The following is a 19,507-nucleotide window of genomic DNA, read 5'->3' as shown; positions in this document are numbered from 1 at the left end:
CACTCAAAAATTATTATAGTAAATAATTCATATATAATTATATTTTATTGAAAACGAACTTAATATTTTTAATTTTAACTTTTTATTCAACACTAACAAAACATATTACCCTTAAAGCGTAATTGGTTACGCTGATAAATATCAGGTTTTTTGGAAAGGAATTTGGTGAGAGCTGGGCAGCAAGATATTTGTTCCTATTTACATTTAAATGTTGCAACTCTCTCTTTGAAACAAACTATTGTATATATATATATATATATATATATATATATATATATATATATATATATATATATATATATATATATATATATATATATGCTAAAAGTAAATACTTATCAAATCATAAAAGCACTCGAAGATGAGGGTTAATGCGTGTCGTGTTAGCGTTGAGACAGCACTATTATGATTATTAATTATGGTAGAAGTTGGGCAGAAACCAATTATGTAAGACGACGGCTCAACAAAAAATTGTTCACATTGAACTTGAAAACAACAATGTTCAAGTCAATTGAGAAACAGCCCTGCGATATTTTGTTCTAGAAACGGTTAGTTTAAGGAAAGAAGCTTATAGAACTTTTGTTTAATTTAACGCACAGACAGAAGTAAAGAAAATTTTTAGCAGTTGTTATAGCTAGGGAAGTTTTGTTGTGAATGAGTTACATGGGGCGAGAACCATAGATTAAAGCTCAGTCGATCAACTTTTATCCAATACTAATATGCATCCAATGTTAAATTGGGGGGCAGGACAAAATCTAATCGAGGTCCGAATGTGACAAGGGGTTATCGAACTCTATTCTATCAAGTAGAAAATAAAGTTTATATATTGTATACGAGCAAAAAGATTACTCGTCATCTGGCGGTTATTAATATAAAGTTTGCTTTTGGTTTTGTTTTTAATGCACAACTTACATTATATAACGATTGTAATTTTAAAATCTAATAGTTTTCGTTTATATTACTCTCTTGAAAAATAATGAATATAATCTTTTTTAAAGGTTTTGTGTAATTTATCCTTTTATTTTTATTAAATCGCGTTCAACAAAACTATTGCGCGTGTATATATATGGGAAAAGGGCAATAAAATTGCAAGCGAACAGCAATAACATTAATCTATTAATATATTATAATATAACATTAATCTATTAATATATTATAATATAACATTAATCTATTAATATATTATAATATAATATATTAATATATTAATATAAAAAGCTATATATCTGTTTGTTTTTCAAACTCTATATCCTCCGAAACTATAAGTCGCAAAGCGACGCTAGGAGCCTCAAATGATTGGATTTTTAAGGACCGTTCTTTTATGGGACTTTAGCCGATTAAAATAGTTTTTAAATGGTCAAAAATGGGTCAAAATTTAAAAATTCCTTATACATTTTGTACATTCATCTTAGTTTATCTTTAATATTTAATTTTTTAATCAGTTCATATGCGCGTCACGTTGGTACAGTGGTAACGTCACCAGCTTTGAATGCTACAGTTTCGGTTTCGATTCTATCTGATGGCACCCAAATACACTTTTTTTTTACTTTTGAAATCTCGACTCTATAATAATATATACGAAATCTGGGAAAATTAAAATATCATATTTAAGTGTATTTTACAGCCGCTAGTTTATTATAAACTGTTTTTAAAGTGGGTGTGCAAATTTGCTATGCAAATAGTTGTGTTTTGATTCTTTGACTCTATTGTATAGTATATTAAAAACTGTGTTGTCTTATTGCTTTAAATAACAATGAGTTGTTTAGTATAGAAGTGATATGTGTGAAAAAGCTCTCGCATTTATTGATTTGTCAGTACTTTTGAAATTGTCTCTTTCCACTACAAGCTCAATCCATTATGTATTTATATTAATCGACATCATCGTGGATATCCACCAGTTTGGGTGTGCATAAATTTAACATATTGTAAATATAAATATACAGGGTGACCCAAAAAAGCGGGCCCCAACTCTAATTAGGGCTCGTTTCTTAGTGTTTTGTCCGAATGAAATTAAACTTTGGTCATAACTAGTTTATTATATTCAAAACATCACATCAAAACACTAGGGTCTTTGGCCTTTTTTTTTTTTTTTCTCCGTTCTACAACATATGTTCTAGATGGCCTCCATTTAGCTTTTGTTTTGTTTTTGTTTTTTTTTTAGGGGGGGGGGTCACCCTGTATATTAAATTAGTGTATATACTAAACATTGCAAGGTACGTAAAACAGAAAGAGATGAGTCAGCAACATTTTGCTTACCAGGTTTGTTCAGAACTCGGACGGACACAAAACTTTTGTTTGATACTCGTTTTCCATCCTAAAAATAAAAAAAGATAATTTCATTTTATATTTGTAACAAAAACACGTTAAAATACCATATCGCTATTGTTGCGCAATATAATTTCTATCAACCACTTAAAATCATTAAAACGAAGCTAACTGATTAGAAAAGACAAAATTAATCCTGTTGCTACTTCAAACTCTCTCTCTCTCTTTCTCTCTCTCTCTCTCTCTCTCTCTCTCTCAATATGTGTATGTGAAATTGTGTGTGTACATTTCCCTACCAAACCATGCTGTCGATTTTCAGTCTACAGATTCGAGATTTGACATAAGGGGTATTGAGATTTTGGAAAATCTTTTAAAATGGTTTTCGGCCAGAAATTTGTCTTTCAAGAAGTCAAAGTTCAACTATTTGACCTTTGAAAATTCTACTAAACTCCTTCGCTAATTTTGGATCCAAACACTTGAAATTTTAGATGTAGGTTACTTGGATATAGATCAAACTTTTTAATTTGATTTAAACCCAAAATAATAAATGTTAAGGGTCAAACTTTTGAAAAATTGACCTCTGCCGTATCTACCAAATTACTCAGCCAATTTTTTAACTAAACATTTATATAAAGGGTATTCAGACAGAAACTAAAGCCTTTTTAGTCGTTTTTGACCGAAAATTTGGCTGCCAAGGAGTCAAAGTTCAAAAGATTTGACCTTTGCAGTCTCTAAACATTTAGGTCTAAACATTTAAAATTTGACATAAAGGGTATTCAGACATGCAGCAAGCTTTTTAATCAGTTTTAGGCCGAAAATTTGGCTGCCAAGAGGTCAGTGTTGAAAGAGTTGACACTTCCAGGCTCCTCCGCCAATTTTGGGTCTAAACACTTGAAATTTTAAATGTAGGTTACCTGGACATGAGTCAAACATTTTAATAAATAAATAAATAAATATATATATATACATTTATATATATATATATATATATATATATATATATATATATATATATATATATATATATATATATATATATATGCACATAAAGTTATGAACTTATGACATCACTTTTTAATTGTTTTTGATTGAAATAAAAGAACGCTTCCAAAGACTTAACGCGTACACACAAAAAGAAAGGTTGGTAGAAAAGTAATTTTTATTGCCTTTGGTAACAGTCATTTGTTGTCATATTTTGTTGACTATTTCTTGTCATATTTTCAAACCTTTCCTGTTAACAGCTCAATCGCCACTTTGTCCATAAAAGCGACATATTTTGTATGGATTGACTTTATTATCCATGCATTTGATATCTATTTTCATTGCATACTTACAAATGCCGTTAAGGTGACGACGTAATATTGTTTCAACGGATTGAAGATCGGCGTGTTTTTCAACATCAGCTGTCCAATCCAGTAAGTTGTGTTCGCGTAAATCTTTTTCACGCTGAATGTGCTGCATGAATCTTTATACTGAAAAATACAAAACCAACAAAAATAAGAATAATCCACGCGTGAAATGGTAACGGCTTTCCTAAGACGAAAGTTTACAAAAAGTAGATATGTTGTTAAAATACTGCCGCGTTTTTAGGGAGCATTATATTCTCATAGGTGTATGTATAGTCTGAGTAAGTTTTGTGGAAAAAGTTTTAGTATTCTACCATTTCACACGAACAATTTCCAATGTGAAAATGATGGTAAAAATGGGTGTCGCGTTCGCTCGTAATCGGCCAAAAATAACCACACGTCAACGATTTAATACGTTGTTTGCAACCGTTTCAACGAAACAAAAATAATTTTTGTGGCAATATGTGACAATGGATGAAACACAGACTCATTATTTCACTTTGTATTTTCAAGTCCTTATTTTTTAACAATAAATTTTTCTAAATGTGAATTTGCATGGTTTAGTTTATATATATATTCAATAACTATTAACATTTTTTTATTTTTTAATCATTTTTTTAGAATTTTTAATTATATATGCATACAAATATAGTGAAAATATAGAACAAACGGACAAATTGTTCCAAAAATAGGACAAGCTTTAAAATCCATCGTCAGAGAAATAGTTCTCAAGTTTTAGTCTCTTTTATTCCTTGGAAGCAGGTGAAAATAAAAAGAAATAGAAAAGAAAAAGAAAATTATTTTATTTTGCATCTAAAAGCGTGTTTTCAAAATGATTTGTCTGTTTGTTCTATATTTTTCACTTTATTCAAGATGCTTCTAAGAGTCGACACATCTTCAACTTCTTATATATATATATATATATATATATATATATATATATATATATATATATATATATATATATATATATATATATGACGATTAAGCTACACTGAATATTCCGCGTTTCATCCACTCTAGGATTCTTCAGGCTTATTACTAACTAGCTCTACCTACGTATTGAGCACTTTTGCAGTAAATACTTAAAGTTTACGCATAAAATTTATACTTTTGTATATATTTTATGTGAGTAAATGAAGTAGTTATATATATATACTAGCGGGGGTACCCGGCGTTGCCCGAGTGTTTGTTTCCGGGACGGGGGGGGGGGAGTTTTAAAAAATGTTATGGTAGGTAAGTAGGAAGGATCAAACCCGGAATCATGAGTAAAAGTAGGAAAATAAAGTGTGAAAAAAAAAAAAAATCTGCAACGTTAACAGTTCGGCCACCAAGAAAAGTCCATTCCAGTTGTTTAGAAAAAAAAAAAAAAAACGACTACGGTAGGTCGGCGCTAACGTGAAAATATAATGTGAATTGTCCAGCACGCTAACCACTACGCCACAGAGCACTGCAGCTTAGTTTAGTGATTTTAAATAACTTCACATGAAAGAACTACGAAGCCAAACCGGTGTTCTCTTCTCAACTGTTCCTTGTGAACGATCCCCAAACGGTGTTAAGTGGTGGCAGGGGGAGGAGGAATTTATAAGAGAGAAAATATTTTACCACTTCCATTGATCTTAACCAATTTTGTCCGTGACTTCTCAGCAGAAAAAGTATAGAAATCTAAGATTATCGAGGAATTTGAGAAATAATAAGGCTATAACACACCTCAGATATTGTTCTGCCGTTTGTGCATATTATATTTGCATGAAATATCTTGATTTTTAATCCTATTAAGGTCAAAATCTGACGGGAAAAAATGAGTTCATTTTATTTATATAGAGAAGAGAAGATATATATATATATATATACATATATATATATATATATATATATATATATATTTTGTGTACAGAAAGTTGTTAGTTGAGACAGGTCATTGGTACCGTCGGTTTCAAGCCCGATAATAAGGCCCGTTTAAGGTATCCTTATCGAGCTCTCTTCAGCCAATATTCGTCTCGTATATATATATATGTATATAAGAACTCGTTTCTTATCGTTGAGCACTTCCAGTTGAAATAAAGTCGGTCAATTTAGCTCGCATGCGCAGATCATCATAAAATGATCAGATCACTTTAACATACGTTAAAAACAGGTAAAAATAAATGTTTAAATTTCAAGAATATTTCTCATGGAGTTGGTCCTTGCTAATGGAATCAGAGATGGCTTCGTTGCTGGGTTCGAATCTATCAACCGATGTTAATCGTGACACCCAGCACTGATGATTCCCGAAAGTATGAAGCGCTAGTGTCTGTAGGTACTTAATAATTATTATAGTAAATAATTATATATATATATATATATATATATATATATATATATATATATATATATATATATATATATATATATAGTTTAATGTAAAAGGAAAAGAGAAAGATCAATTCCACAAAAGGAGACTTATCCGGATAATGCCAAGCTCAACAATAATTATTGGAGCTTATACAATAGGACAACAAGAGTATGAAATGAAGACACAAAACTATATATAGGTAGATATAGAATGGATCATTTATTGAATAATGGAATACATGCAAAATTTGGGGGATAGAAGGGACTCTTTATACTAGGGCATTTCGAAGCCTAATGCTTCTCATCAGAATAGTAGAGAAGGTGCTAGGTAGCATGGGGAAGATGCGGCGTCTAGCGTAAGGTTCATTAGGGATGTTGGAGGAAGCTTTATTGAATTCTAAATAAATAAGGGGAAGCTTATTATATATAATATGATATATAAGAATATATATGGTCTTTAACATAGTATTGAGATTAAGGGGCATATGTATTATGGTAAAATAGGGGGTGTATTGTTGTTGCGTGGTAATTTATTTTTACAGTAAGTGGGGTGTCTATTTTCTATGGGGTGGGTAATTTTGATTAATTTGGGGGGTGGGGGGGTATGCAAGGTTGTAAAACTGAAAGGTAATATGCGGCAATATATTTATAAGTTTCTACTGTTATGATATAGGGAGTATGATTATAAGGGGGCGGTCGGAGATTAGGGTGGCAATGACTATGAGTGCGTATAACTTGATTCAAAAGGTTAAGTATACATATTGATGTAAGGAAACCATTGCTACTTATGAGAGTGGTAAAAATATACCAAATAATAGTAGGGTAATTATAATAGTACGGAAGATAATAGTAATGACAATTATAATAATAGTAGTAATAATAAAGCTGAAAATAAATTAGAAGTAAAATTGAATATTAAAAATATATATAAATATATTTAAGAAATAAATAAATAAATAAATAAAATAAATAAAAAATAAAATAAAATAAATAAAATAAAGGCAAAATAAAAAGTAAACATTAAAATTAAACATTAAATATAATGTTACCAATAGTTGTGATAAAATTAAATTCAAAATTACTGTGAAAATAAGTGAAAATGGAGATAATGGTAGCGGTTATGGTAGCAATGACGGGGGTAATAACGGGGATAATAATAATGATATCAATTATAATGATGATTATAATAATAATGATGATAAACACAATAATAATAATAATAATAATAATAATAATAATAATAATAATAATAATAATAATAATAGCGTTAAAAACAGTGCAGTAATAATAATAACGATAATAATAAAGATAGTACTAACAATACTTCTACCACTACCTCCACCATCGCCACCACTGTTACCAATAATAATGTAAATACTGTTAATACTAATTATTAGGGGTGCGTAAAAGAAAGGGATACAGCAAGTGGGTGTTAGAATAGCAAGAAATGGGGTTGACGAGTGAGGGGTAAGTGGACTCGTATAAAATAAAGTAAAATAAAGAATATATATATATATATATATATATATATATATATATATATATATATATATACGCATACACATACATATATCCGTATAAAAAATAGATGTAGAATAAGCCGGGAAAGCGTAAGAGTTCGGTGAACAAAAGGCCCTTGGATTTAAATTAAATTAAGGGATTGCTTCACTAGGAACAGTAGTTTCAAGAGTTCACCTTAAAACTTTAAATTTCTTGAAGTTCGATTATAAAGGCCATGAAATTTATGTTTATGTAGACAGGTCAGGCCTAGAAAATTGAACGCATACTTTCTCGTTTATGAACACCATAACTACTTTATGTAGTAGTTCTAATCTCCAAGAGATACAAGAAGTATAGTTTATAGCAGTCCTTTAGATTTCCATATTTCACCAAATATTTTGTTGGGGTGGTCTTCCGTAGATGTTTTTGTCTGGTGAATTCTTATTCCTCCTAATTTGGCTGGAAAAAAAACTGTATTTTTTCAACGAAGACTCTTGTGAAGGAAATTACCCGTAGCTGGACTGGTTCAACTGTGTTCAAATCTAAGTTATATTATCAGTAGGAAGTAGCATCTAGACGGAACGCTTGGCTGGTAGTCGGAGGGGGTTGGATAGGGATGGGGATATGTCTGTATTGGTGACGGGGGTGGGTTGGGTTGAGTCGCGAGAGCTTTTCTTAGGTTATATTTTCGATACATATAAAAGTTTTAATGTAAATACTAATGGGTGGAGGGCTTAGTGTGAATCTAATAGTGGAGACCAAATGCGCTGATTTTTAAATTATTTCTTATAGGGGGGGGGCTCGCCAGTGGGGTTTAGGGGTGGTGGTTAGATGGTTCTAAATTTAGGTTTTAAGTCTTTAGCCCTGTGAGGTGGTTTCTTAGCTATATTTTTATTGGGCCTGGATTTTATATTGTTAAGGTTATATTCTCGTTGCATCGTGCGCTAATTGATTGTTTGGTTGCAATTTAACAAGTGGTATTAAGTGTACACATGTATTAAGTGTATATATATATATTGAATTATAACATTGTGTGTATACGAATTTGGTACACACACACACAAACATATATGTGTGCGTGCATGCGTGTGTGTGTGTGTGTGTGTGTGTGTGTGTGTGTGTGTGTGTGTGTGTGTGTGTGTGTGTGTGTGTGTGTGTGTGTTTTAAATAATTAACAAAAACAAATCTTTTACAGACAGCTGTTACTTTTTGTTTCTTAAATCCGTTCGTTTTTATTGAATAATATATTTTAGGAATCTGATAAATATATAACTAGCTTAATTTCTTAATTTTTTTTTTCTAATATTGCGGGATTTCGAACATACATTATTAATATATATGCATTTGCGTGTAAGATTATTAGGAGAGTACCTCGTAAGAGTGGTCCATTATTAAGAAAATTTTGTGGCAGAATATTAAAACAACATCAGTACCGTCGATTTCAAAATTCCTATTTGTTTAGTTTTCAAACCAAAAGTACCGATGTTGTTCTGATCTCCTGTTATATATATATATATATATATATATATATATATAATCCGGGATACGGTGGCCCTATAATACGGTTTTTAAAGATTGCGATGTGGAATTCGATAGTTTTCTAGACCCTGGTTACAGTTTTTTCCTACCTTACGTTATTTATAACATTATTTGATTATATACATGTGTATTATACTGTACTGTATTTTATTACTAATTTTTAATGGCAATCATGATTACTTTCATTATATTATATTTGGTTAGAAAAGCTGCCAAGCGTTAATTAAAATATTTAAATACGCGCGCACGCGCACACCTACGCACGCACACACACACACAAACAAACAAACACACACACACACGCACATAAATATATATATATATATATATATATATATATATATATATATATATATATATATATATATATATATTAGTAATAAAATATACTTACAAATGAATCTCCCGTCTGTTCGCAAAAGACTTCCAATGGAGCATTGTGCGAATCTACATCGGTGACAATGATTTTAGGTAGAAGAGTGCTGTTGTATGGAGATGACTGTTAAGATAAAATGAAACAATAAAGGAATACGATTATTACTAATCATGGTAAAAGTGAGGTTTGTAAGACGAATGCGACCGTTACTGATTGGATGTCACTAAGAAACTTGTTTTTGTATTTGTTTGTCACTTTTTGTTTTCTCTCTCTCTCTCTCTCTCTCTCTCTCTCTCTCTCTCTCTCTCTCTCTCTCTCTCTATCTATCTATCTATCTATCTTTCTCGCTCTCTCTCTCTCTCTCTCTCTCTCTCTCTCTCTCTCTCTCTGTTTACTTATCTATCTCACTAAATAATTTTGACTGGAAAAATATGTAAAATTGCAGTTTACGGTAAAAGCGTCCTAAGGAATTTCTATGGATATCGCAACAGACAAGGCACGTAGCCACTTGATGTAAGGAGTTAAAAATATACTATTACTTCAAGGTCAAAAACTGTTCAACGTTAAATGTTAAATGTGTCAAAAACGCCCTCTACACAGCGTTTGCACGAGATTCGGTTGCTGCATGGAAGTAGTTTATTGCACGCAAGTTACATTCCTGGGAGACGATTGATGTTTATCTGGCAGAATTGAAGAAGCTTGCGTTCCTGTTTGGAAGAATGTCAGATAAACGCCTGGTGTGCGGATTTATTGCAGAATTTCCCGCTGATCTGGAGGATCTGCTCCGAGCCTCATTTCGGAAGTATTAGCGCGGGCGCGAGTGATACTAAAAAAAAGCCCAGAGCCTGTAGATCGTGTGGCAGCAGTGCAACCATCACAGGGTAGATCTCAGGGCCTGGGCACGGCTGCTACAAGTGTGGTGGGCCCAACCATTTGGCCCGTAATTGTCTCTCATCGCGCTCACTGACTCTGGGGCTTAGCGGGCTACAGTTCTACAAGTGTAAAAACCGGGGACACCTGGCCCGTGCCTGTCCGGAAACGGGCAAGGGAGGAAGCTACAGCGCCAGTCTTCTCCCCAGATCGTCACTGAACAAGGCGCTGCCCACAGTGAGCGTGCGCGTTAACGGGCGTAATGCCTCACTCTTGTAGACACTGGGTGCACCCAGACCCTGGCACGCAAGGCATGTTCCGACACTTGGTACAGGAAGAGAATTCCGGTACTAACCGTGGGTAGAGCATCACCGACCGCTTGCAGGATAAACGTCATCAGTACAAGCATCAGCGACAGGCCTGCAGTAGCCATGCAAGCCCTGGTGGTGGACGGAGAGCTGCTTGGGTACGACCTACTTCTAGGAATGGATTTGGTTACACAGTCGGGTGGAATCATTGTGGACTGCACCGGCAAGATAGAGGTCTCTCGACATGAGAAACGTGTTTGCGTCGCGATTACCCTGGACGAGTCTGACTTTCATGCCGATTACAATAGGGAAACCAACGCGTGGACGGCATCTTGGAAGTGGGCTGGTGATCAACCACCAGTATCCTTATGGAACCGACTATCAGAGTACCCCTCTCTAATGAGGCTAAGGGGTCAGTATGAAGAACTGTAGGCTTGGATCAGCAATGGTTAGCTGCTTCTATACCCCGAGGATGAATTTGGGGCCCATCGAGAACTCATTCCCCTGATGGCTGTCTTACAAGATAGCAAACAGAAGGTCCGACCCGTCATGGACTACCGTGAGCTTAATGAACATGTCCACCCATGCACGGCAGGGGCGGATTTTTGTGCGCTCAAATTAAAGGAGTGGCAGCAGCAAAGGTGAAACGTGGCAATTCTAGACCTACCCAGGGCCTACCTGCAGATACACATAAAAAAAGCGCTGTGGCGATTTTAGACTGTGGAAATTAAAGGAACTCGCTATTGTCTAACTAGGCTAGGGTTCGGTCTCAACGTGGCATCAGGCATTATGACGGCAATTATGCACGGGATCCGGCAACAGGATGAGGCTCTGTGTCAGGCGACGATATCTTTGTAAATGAGAACCTCATGTCTGCCAAGTCGGTCAAAGAGCACTTCGAGAACCTCGGACTGATATGCAAGGAATCCGAGCATCTGCGAGACGGGGCAAAATACTTAGCTTGCGCGTGAGCGGTAGCAAGGAGGGGCTCTACTGGAGGAAAGGTGGTGACATTCCGTAAGTTCCATCCAAATTCACTCGTCGGAACGTTTTTTTCTGTTTGTAAAAAGCTGGTGGGCCACTTCCCTGCGTGTGGTTGGCTCAGGGTGGCAGTGGCAGCCATAAAACGCCGTGCCACATCCGTATCATTGGGATGGGATGATAAAGTGCATGATGCCACGCTCCTGAGCATGCTGACAGAAACTGCGGCCGGGGTGACTCGTGACGACCCAGTGCGAGGGAACTGGTGCATTAACAGGAACGAGTTCACAGTCTGGGTGGACGCTAGTTCACTAGCCCTTGGAGTTGCCCTTGCGATTGATGAAGGTATTATCGAAAACGCCTGTTGACTTCGTCCAGAAAATGATTCTAAGCACATAAACCTGGCCGAACTTGATGTCACATTGAAAGGAGTTACCCTGGCGCTTCAGTGGCAAGCAAAGGTACTCCATATTATCACGGACTCTGCGTGCACTCATCGGTGGATAACCAATGCATTGACTGGAAGAGCACGGCTAACCACACGGGCAGTGGGTGAGATGTTGATACGAAGACAACTCGCCACCCTGATCGATACAATCAAAGAGTACAACCTGACCATAAACGTAACGTTGATCAGGTCTGCAAGCAACAGAGCAGATGCGCTAACACGAGTACCACAACGGTGGCTGCTGGCTGATACCCCGGGAGGTTCTGAGATGCTGCAACAGCCGTGTGCAGCTATCGTGTGTAATATAGATGCGGATCGTATCTGAGATTCATCGGCAATGTGGACGCCCAGGGGTTAAGCGAACACTGTATTTTGCCAAAATGGTTGACCCAAAAGTAAGAAGGGCAGGTGTCAAGAGAGTAGTGGAAAGTTGCCAGGCATGTCAATCAATCGACCCGGCTCCGATACAGTGGAAAAAAGGCAATTGGGAGAGAGCGACACGTGGCAGAGAGTGGGCATGGATGTTACACATTACGGTGGCAATCACTTCCTCACCCTAATTGATTGTGAACCTACGCGCTTCGCGGTGTGCTTATGTGACATCTGGCAATGGTATTGCTTAGAGGATCCATCGCAACATCACGACCAGGAAGCAGTGCACCGTCTCAGAAGACGAAGGATGGCGTCTCTCCAGGAACAGCATCTGCAAACGCAATTTACCAATACCGAGTCTGAGAAATGGGAATTTACCCCAACAGAGAAATTGCCCACGAGGAAGGACAGGGGTCGTATGTACCAGGGGATGCTGTCTGGGTGAAGCCGCCGGGAAGCCGGTGCACTGATAGATATACACGGGGTCGAGTGTCCGATGTGGTGAGTCAGCAGTTGACGGTGTGCCCCGTCATGTTAGGGACCTGAGGCCGGCAACACAGTTGCAACCACCACTGGATGACGGGAGCGACTCTTGGTCTGAGGCCAGTAGGCCATCGCTCTGGTTTGCACCATCCTCATCCTCATCAAGAAGCGAATCCAATAATAGTAGCCTCTCAGGGAAGGCAGTGTTTTCGACCCTCAGACTGCGGATGAGAGCGCAAGTGAACAGGAGGCCTACACAGTCCCCCTTCGAAGAAGCACCTGCCAGAAGAGAGCGCCACTTCCCTGCCATCTCTGTGATCATGAGATCAGAGAGAGAGAGAGGTGTGGGGAAATTGAAACGGACACACAAACGGTCTACCTGTAAAGCGCCCACGTGTCTGCCTGCCATGCGTTTTGGACAGGAAATAGAGAAACCAAGATGGCGTCTGCGATATTTAACAGAAACGATTACATGTGATCTCGCGAGGTTCACGTGGGTGAATGTAATATAAAGCAGGTCGCTTGGAGGAGTGGGGACAGTTTTTTCTTCGTCGTACAGACGGTTACTCAGTCATTGGAACGAGTGAAGGAGGTTCCAGTTCTACACGAAGGAGTCTGTTCTATCAGCAGGTGCATATAATATCGGGGCTGCTGTGTTACCATTCGGTGAATAGAGTCTGGATCTTTCAGTAGCTTTCAATAGGCCTCTCGATGCCATATTAATGGAAACTGCTACGGCTTTTCCTTTTAATTAGTCTTAAATTCTTACTTTTCCATTTTCTCCTTCTTCACTACGCTCTCTCTCTCTCTCTCTCTCTCTCTCTCTCTCTCTCTCTTTCGCATCCTTTTCAGCCTTTCTAAAAGATCCTGCTGACCTCTTCCACAACCCCACAGCCTAACTATTAACAACAATAATAAACAAAACAAGAGAAAACCCAGAACCCCATCGGAGACTCCCTACTACAAGGTCTACTTCTCAAATATCAGAGGTCTACGTTTAAACTTCCCGAGGTTGAAATCCAATTACGGGAGACCGAATCTCTGTTCCACTTGCTTGCTTCCCAGCTGACTGCAATATTGTCGTCTTAAACTCCAATGTGGACAATTTCTTCCTATTTAGTATTAAATAGTCCAATTCTGCCCAAGTCTCATCAAAAAACGATCACTGAATTGTTGTCTTACCACCTTACACTCATTAACCCATATCTAAGTGAATGACTCGTTTTGAAATTAATTTATTTTTTAAAAAATACTATGATGGTGTTTCACCAATATCCATACCATAGATTAATTAGTATTTGCAATAGCAGATTAACGCTCTCCGCTAAATTACGTTCTTAAAAATGAGATTCTACACTTTGGGGGCGATTACGTGTGAACACCTGAAAACTTGACTGAAACAATAAAAAAGGAACAATTATTTAAGGATTTAATGTGGGGGATGTGTTTCGCATAGAAATTTAACGTAAAATGATCCCCCGTTTCTGTTGGAAGAAACGCTTTATAGCGTTTTACAGATGTTCGGAAAGCTTACCAATGCTATCGATGAATTGTAGAGAACTTGGCTAAATTTCGGGGGATTGTCGTTAACGTCTATCACTTTGATAATTCTTTCCTCGTATGAAACTCGTGATCCATCCTGGAAAATATAATGCAATGAGCAGATTAAAGTTATATGTTGTTTGCAAAGTAATATTAACATTCAAATTTGTCATATCGCAGACCATATAAAAACGGCTTGAGACATAATAAACACGTGGAAAAGGAACAAGAAACATCAATTAGTGAACAATATTTAATTCCGACATATTATACGGCATATCAACCTTGTGTGGTGGAATCAGTAATTTTGGGAAAAAAAGTTTTTATGCTTCCAATTCTTTATATCTGCAAATATTTATTCATGGTGTTTAGTTTGTTTGTTTTGTTTTATAGCATATCAACCCTTTTCGATTTGAATAATTTGGGCTTAATTTTATATGCTTCAAGTTCGTTATATCTTTGTATATTTATTCATGGTATTTATTTTTGGTTGTTTTTTAGAGGAAAATTGTTTTTGGTTTTGTCTTTGCAGTGCATGATTGAAATTTGCAAAGAGAGAGGAAAATACACACTAACATTAATGTTGGATGTATTTAAGTCAGTAAGCCGCTATCTTCAGACAGCCGAATCTGGTAGCTAATTCGGCAAAGAAAGCATTGTGTTTGCAGATGAGTAAATAAAACTATGAAAAACTCTTGAAAAAAATCACGTCGTGGTCTACCACTTTGTAGAGGGATGACAGGATGGCCTGTTTATGTAATTGGAACCCCATCCTCCATGTGTAGTTTAATGTATTGAATGGTAGAATGATTGAAAAGCAAAAGGTCGAATAAAGATGACGAAAACATACCGATATATATATTAGTTAAAGAATGTAGATTTATTTACATAAATATACACGAGAAATAATAAGATGGCAAGAAAGAAGAGTTTGTTGAGAAAGGAGTAACGTTACTTGCGGTGAATGAGAGGCTGACGGGTTAGTCAGGAGCGCCGGTTGGGCGGCCATTCCAACCGGAGCAGTTCTTGGTTACATGTTGGATGGTCGAGAGTTCAGCGACAAAGAGGAAGCAATATAAGAAACAGGAAGTCAAGTGGCTGTGTCCTCTCCAGTTATCAGTTAAAGGGCGACAATCGAGTTAGCCTGGGAGTTTCAATTCCCACAATTCACAACGAAATAACTCAGTAGACGGTTAAATAAATTATTATCCATCTTGGTTGCTTTCGTAAATGTAACACACCCTAGAATAAACAGTCATGTCTACCTAACAGATTCTATTGTTCCTTGTAGTTGTTGGTGATGCTTATGCTTAGTTTTGCCTGGCATGGCGAAGTATTGCAGTACTGTTGCCATTGCTGTTGCTATTGACATTTAAAAAAATAGACGAAACTGGTTGTTTTCGTAATTGGCTTTACATTATTTTTTGGCAGATGGAGAAAATTTTGGTTACGAGTTTGGCATTTTTATTAGCTCAAAGATGCCATCAAGATTCTAGATTCGACCATTTCTTAGCCTTATGCACATGCGTACTTCATTCTACTTTCTATCTTCTGGGTGAAAACAGCTCAACTAACTATATGCTATTAAATTAACGATTGAAAAATAATTATATATATATATATATATATATATATATATATATTGTTGAGATTATATTGGTGGTAAAATACGCGTAAATATATTTTAATTCATGCAGATTGCGTATTTATATTAATTACTAAAGCGACAATTCTCTACTGAATACACACACACACATATATATATGTATATATATATAAAATAAGTAGTATATATATACATACATATATATATATATATATATATATATATATACTACTTATTTCGAAAGATTAAAAAATGGCTTCAGTGCCATCAGACATAAAATTGGTACAAAATTGTTCTTTTCGGGAAATTAATTTTCATAAAAGTGGTACAAAATTGTACTCTTCGAGAAATTAATTTACATACAAGTGGTATAAAATTGTTCTCTTCGAGAAATTAATTTACATAAAAGCGGTATAAAATTATTCTGTTCGAGAAATTAAGTTACATAAAAGTGGTACAAAATTGACCCGTTCGAGAAATTAATTCGCATAAAAGTGGTACAAAATTGTTCTTTTCGAGAAATAAATTTACATAAAAGTGGTACAAAATTGTTCTTTTCGGGAAATTAATTCACATAAAAGTAGTGCAAAATTGTTCTTTTCGGGAAATTAATTCACATAAAAGAGGTATAAAATTGTTATTTTCGGGAAATTAATTCAAATAAAAGTAGTACAAAATTGTTCTGTTCAGGAAATTAATTTAGATAAAAGCGGTGCAGAACTGTTCTTTCGAGAAATTAATTTCACTCTAGTTTTTTATGACGAAAAATTAAAAAAGTTTAAGACGAAAAGAAGTTTTGTCAGGACAGGTGCACAACAGCCAGAACCATCGCTAGATTGCCACGACTAACAGGAACGCGCCCAGGGTGATGAAAACGATGAAAAGGGTTTTTGGTGTGGTTTCAAGTGATGGCTACATCATATCATCTTCGAAGTCGGCTTGAAAATTAACACTAAAGTGTAAGTCATTTTTTTTAATTTTCTAATCAGTACTATATATTATAATATTCAAAAAGAATTGGATCTATAATAATAAATACGAAGTCTTCATGAAGTAAAATATATTTAAGCGTATTTTACGATTGGACAACAACATAATTTTGTTTCGTTATGCTATTTTATACAAGTTAATCTACTCGGTGTTGTCTGTGATTTATACTTTTTATGCAATAAAATCTACTCGGCTTTGTTCAGGATAGAATGTGATAGATAGTCATTAAAAAAATTGCTCAATATCCTAAGAATAGTAAGTATTTTGCACGCAACTTAATTTTTCTCTTTGTTTTATAGTCCTGGGCAACGCCAGGTAGTTCTGCTAGTTGATATAGAAATACTACTATGTCCATTATTATAGGAAATGATAGTATACTTTCTGATGCAACCATATAGATACCAAATCTCTATGATTAACATATAAATAATAATATCTCCATTATAAATAGAAATAATAGTATAGTTTAGATTTCAGACAGAGATACGACTCTCCATTAATGATAGATTACATTATGCTTACCGTTGCCTTAATTCTGATCTTGAAGGACGGGTTCCTCTCAAAATCGGGTTTGATCTTTACAATGATTGAGCCTTTATAATATCGCTTATTCTTATCTGATACAGGAACAATCCGGAAGTGTTGACAAGCTGTAATGTACTGCAAAAAAAATGATGATTATATTATTTATTCGGCATAAAAAAACGTACGCATCAACTGCAGATTCATGTTGACCAGAAAATTAAAAATAACCTTCCAATAATGAAACGATGAAAAGCATTGCAAGATTAGATTATTGTGGAATTAATCATATCCAGGTTTGCTGTTGCCAATATGTTATGTAGCTTGTAATTTGTATCCTTCTGCTGTGCTTAAAAGAATGGCCACAAACACTGGTGTATCAAAATATAATGATATATCTTTATTGTCGGTGACAGTGAACAAATAAAAAGGAGAACGCATACGAAAGAATTCGATGAGATGGCTTTCTCGGACACGACCGCCAGGTGACTGACGCTCTAAATTTAAGGTTGATAATATGTAATAATGAATGAAACCCGCGCATCCACCTAAGACAATTATTCTGGTATTTGTCAATGTAGCCACGTCCCTATGGCGTTTATCTATCGACAGGTTATTCCTGTCTGCGGTTAACCTTTGCGCGTGATTTCGATTTGAGCAAAAATTATTTTATTTTCAACAATCCACCATGTTTGTTTCTTACAGACAAATGGCTTCGACTCAATAATTATTTTATTTTCGACAATCAAGCATTTTTTTTTCAGTCAAATGCGTGTGTTTGTGTTTATTTTATTTCTGCTGTATGAATTTTTCGATACACACATCCTGGATATTCAACAAGAATTGGAGAATAGAAAAGCGGGCCTTGGGTTTCGGCGGCCTTGTAACTATTGATTTATTATTTTGCCCACATTCCATGAGCGATGCTTTTGACCAGCGGGGGTGCTGTTTTCTAAGTCGGAATCTCTTAACACTTATCGTTATCTAGTTTTTTTTATCTTGAAGTAGTATTTTTTTAATTATTTTTAGCTCCTTACATCATTCGGTTACATGCATTGTCTGGAGTGATTTCCGTAAAAAAATACCAATTTTCTGAGGATTTAGTGATAATATGTAAAATAAACCTTAATCACATGAAAAAGAAATGACGACGAACATTTTTACTCAAATGGGGTATACGAATACGCCTTGAGAATCATAAACGTGATTTAAAAGCAACGAAGGTTTAGAATAAAGAAAATATGTGATGTAGAAGAGCATGTAAATGTCTCATGTTTGTCATCGATAGTATACGACGTACAAACTCAATGTTGTTTACCGATTCTTTTGTGGAAACTTATTTTATTTTATTTTATTAACAACCAAAAACTGTTTTTCTTTTCATTTCATATCGAATAAAACTGCATTCCATTCGGAATTATTTTATAATTGTGACACATTAAAATAATGTCCGACAAACCAATACAAGCGACAAAAGCGTATTAAATTTATTGTTTGGTTTGTTGTTATTGTGTTTTTTTTGTTTGTTTGTTTGTTTGTTTGTTCTATTTATTTTTATTTTTTTCAGATAATCAATATGGTGTGTACTGTTTGTGTATTCGCGTATCAGACTGTACAGGTTGAGAACCCGGTTTCAATTTCGGCTTTCATCATCAACTTTTTTTGTTTGTTCATTTAATTTTTTTTTTATATATACATATTTTTTTACCTTTATTCGCGAAAAGGTATATTGCCACTGAGACTTAACTGATTGAAGCCACATTTTTAGGGAACGTCCAAAGTGAAGAACTTTACAGCAAGATAACATTGAAATTTTCTGTGTCATTGTACAGTACGGAAACAGAGAGTATGGAGGTAGTCCCAAAGGCAAACGGTTCGGGGCAAAAGGATCTAAAGATCGGGAAAAATGTGAGTAATGACTACAAACACACACACGCACACACATGCACACACACAGACACACACACACATACATATATATATATATATATATATATATATATATATATATATATATATATATAA

The 19,507-nt window shown here is 35.2% G+C and overlaps 1 protein-coding gene across 2 annotated transcripts in view; it reads right to left on the bottom strand.

Annotated features, from left to right (window-relative positions):
- The window catches only part of LOC145278322 (protocadherin gamma-A10-like), a 182,395-nt gene that overhangs the window by 27,907 nt on the left and 134,981 nt on the right, over positions 1-19,507 (bottom strand). For both annotated transcript variants that reach the window (XM_080130611.1, XM_080130612.1), the window contains exons 15-19: positions 17,483-17,620; positions 14,357-14,461; positions 9,379-9,483; positions 3,600-3,737; positions 2,257-2,314 (exon numbers count right to left, since the gene is read on the bottom strand). In XM_080130611.1, coding sequence (XP_079986737.1) covers positions 2,257-2,314; positions 3,600-3,737; positions 9,379-9,483; positions 14,357-14,461; positions 17,483-17,620 — 544 coding nt within the window. The remainder of the gene's footprint in view (positions 1-2,256; positions 2,315-3,599; positions 3,738-9,378; positions 9,484-14,356; positions 14,462-17,482; positions 17,621-19,507) is intronic.

The sequence above is a fragment of the Euprymna scolopes genome, chromosome 6 (genome assembly GCF_053919585.1).
Source record: "Euprymna scolopes isolate OS-2025 chromosome 6, ASM5391958v1, whole genome shotgun sequence".
NCBI lineage: Eukaryota > Metazoa > Mollusca > Cephalopoda > Sepiida > Sepiolidae > Euprymna > Euprymna scolopes.
Note: the sequence above shows the minus strand (reverse complement) of the source record. Positions and strands in the feature narration are given on the sequence as shown.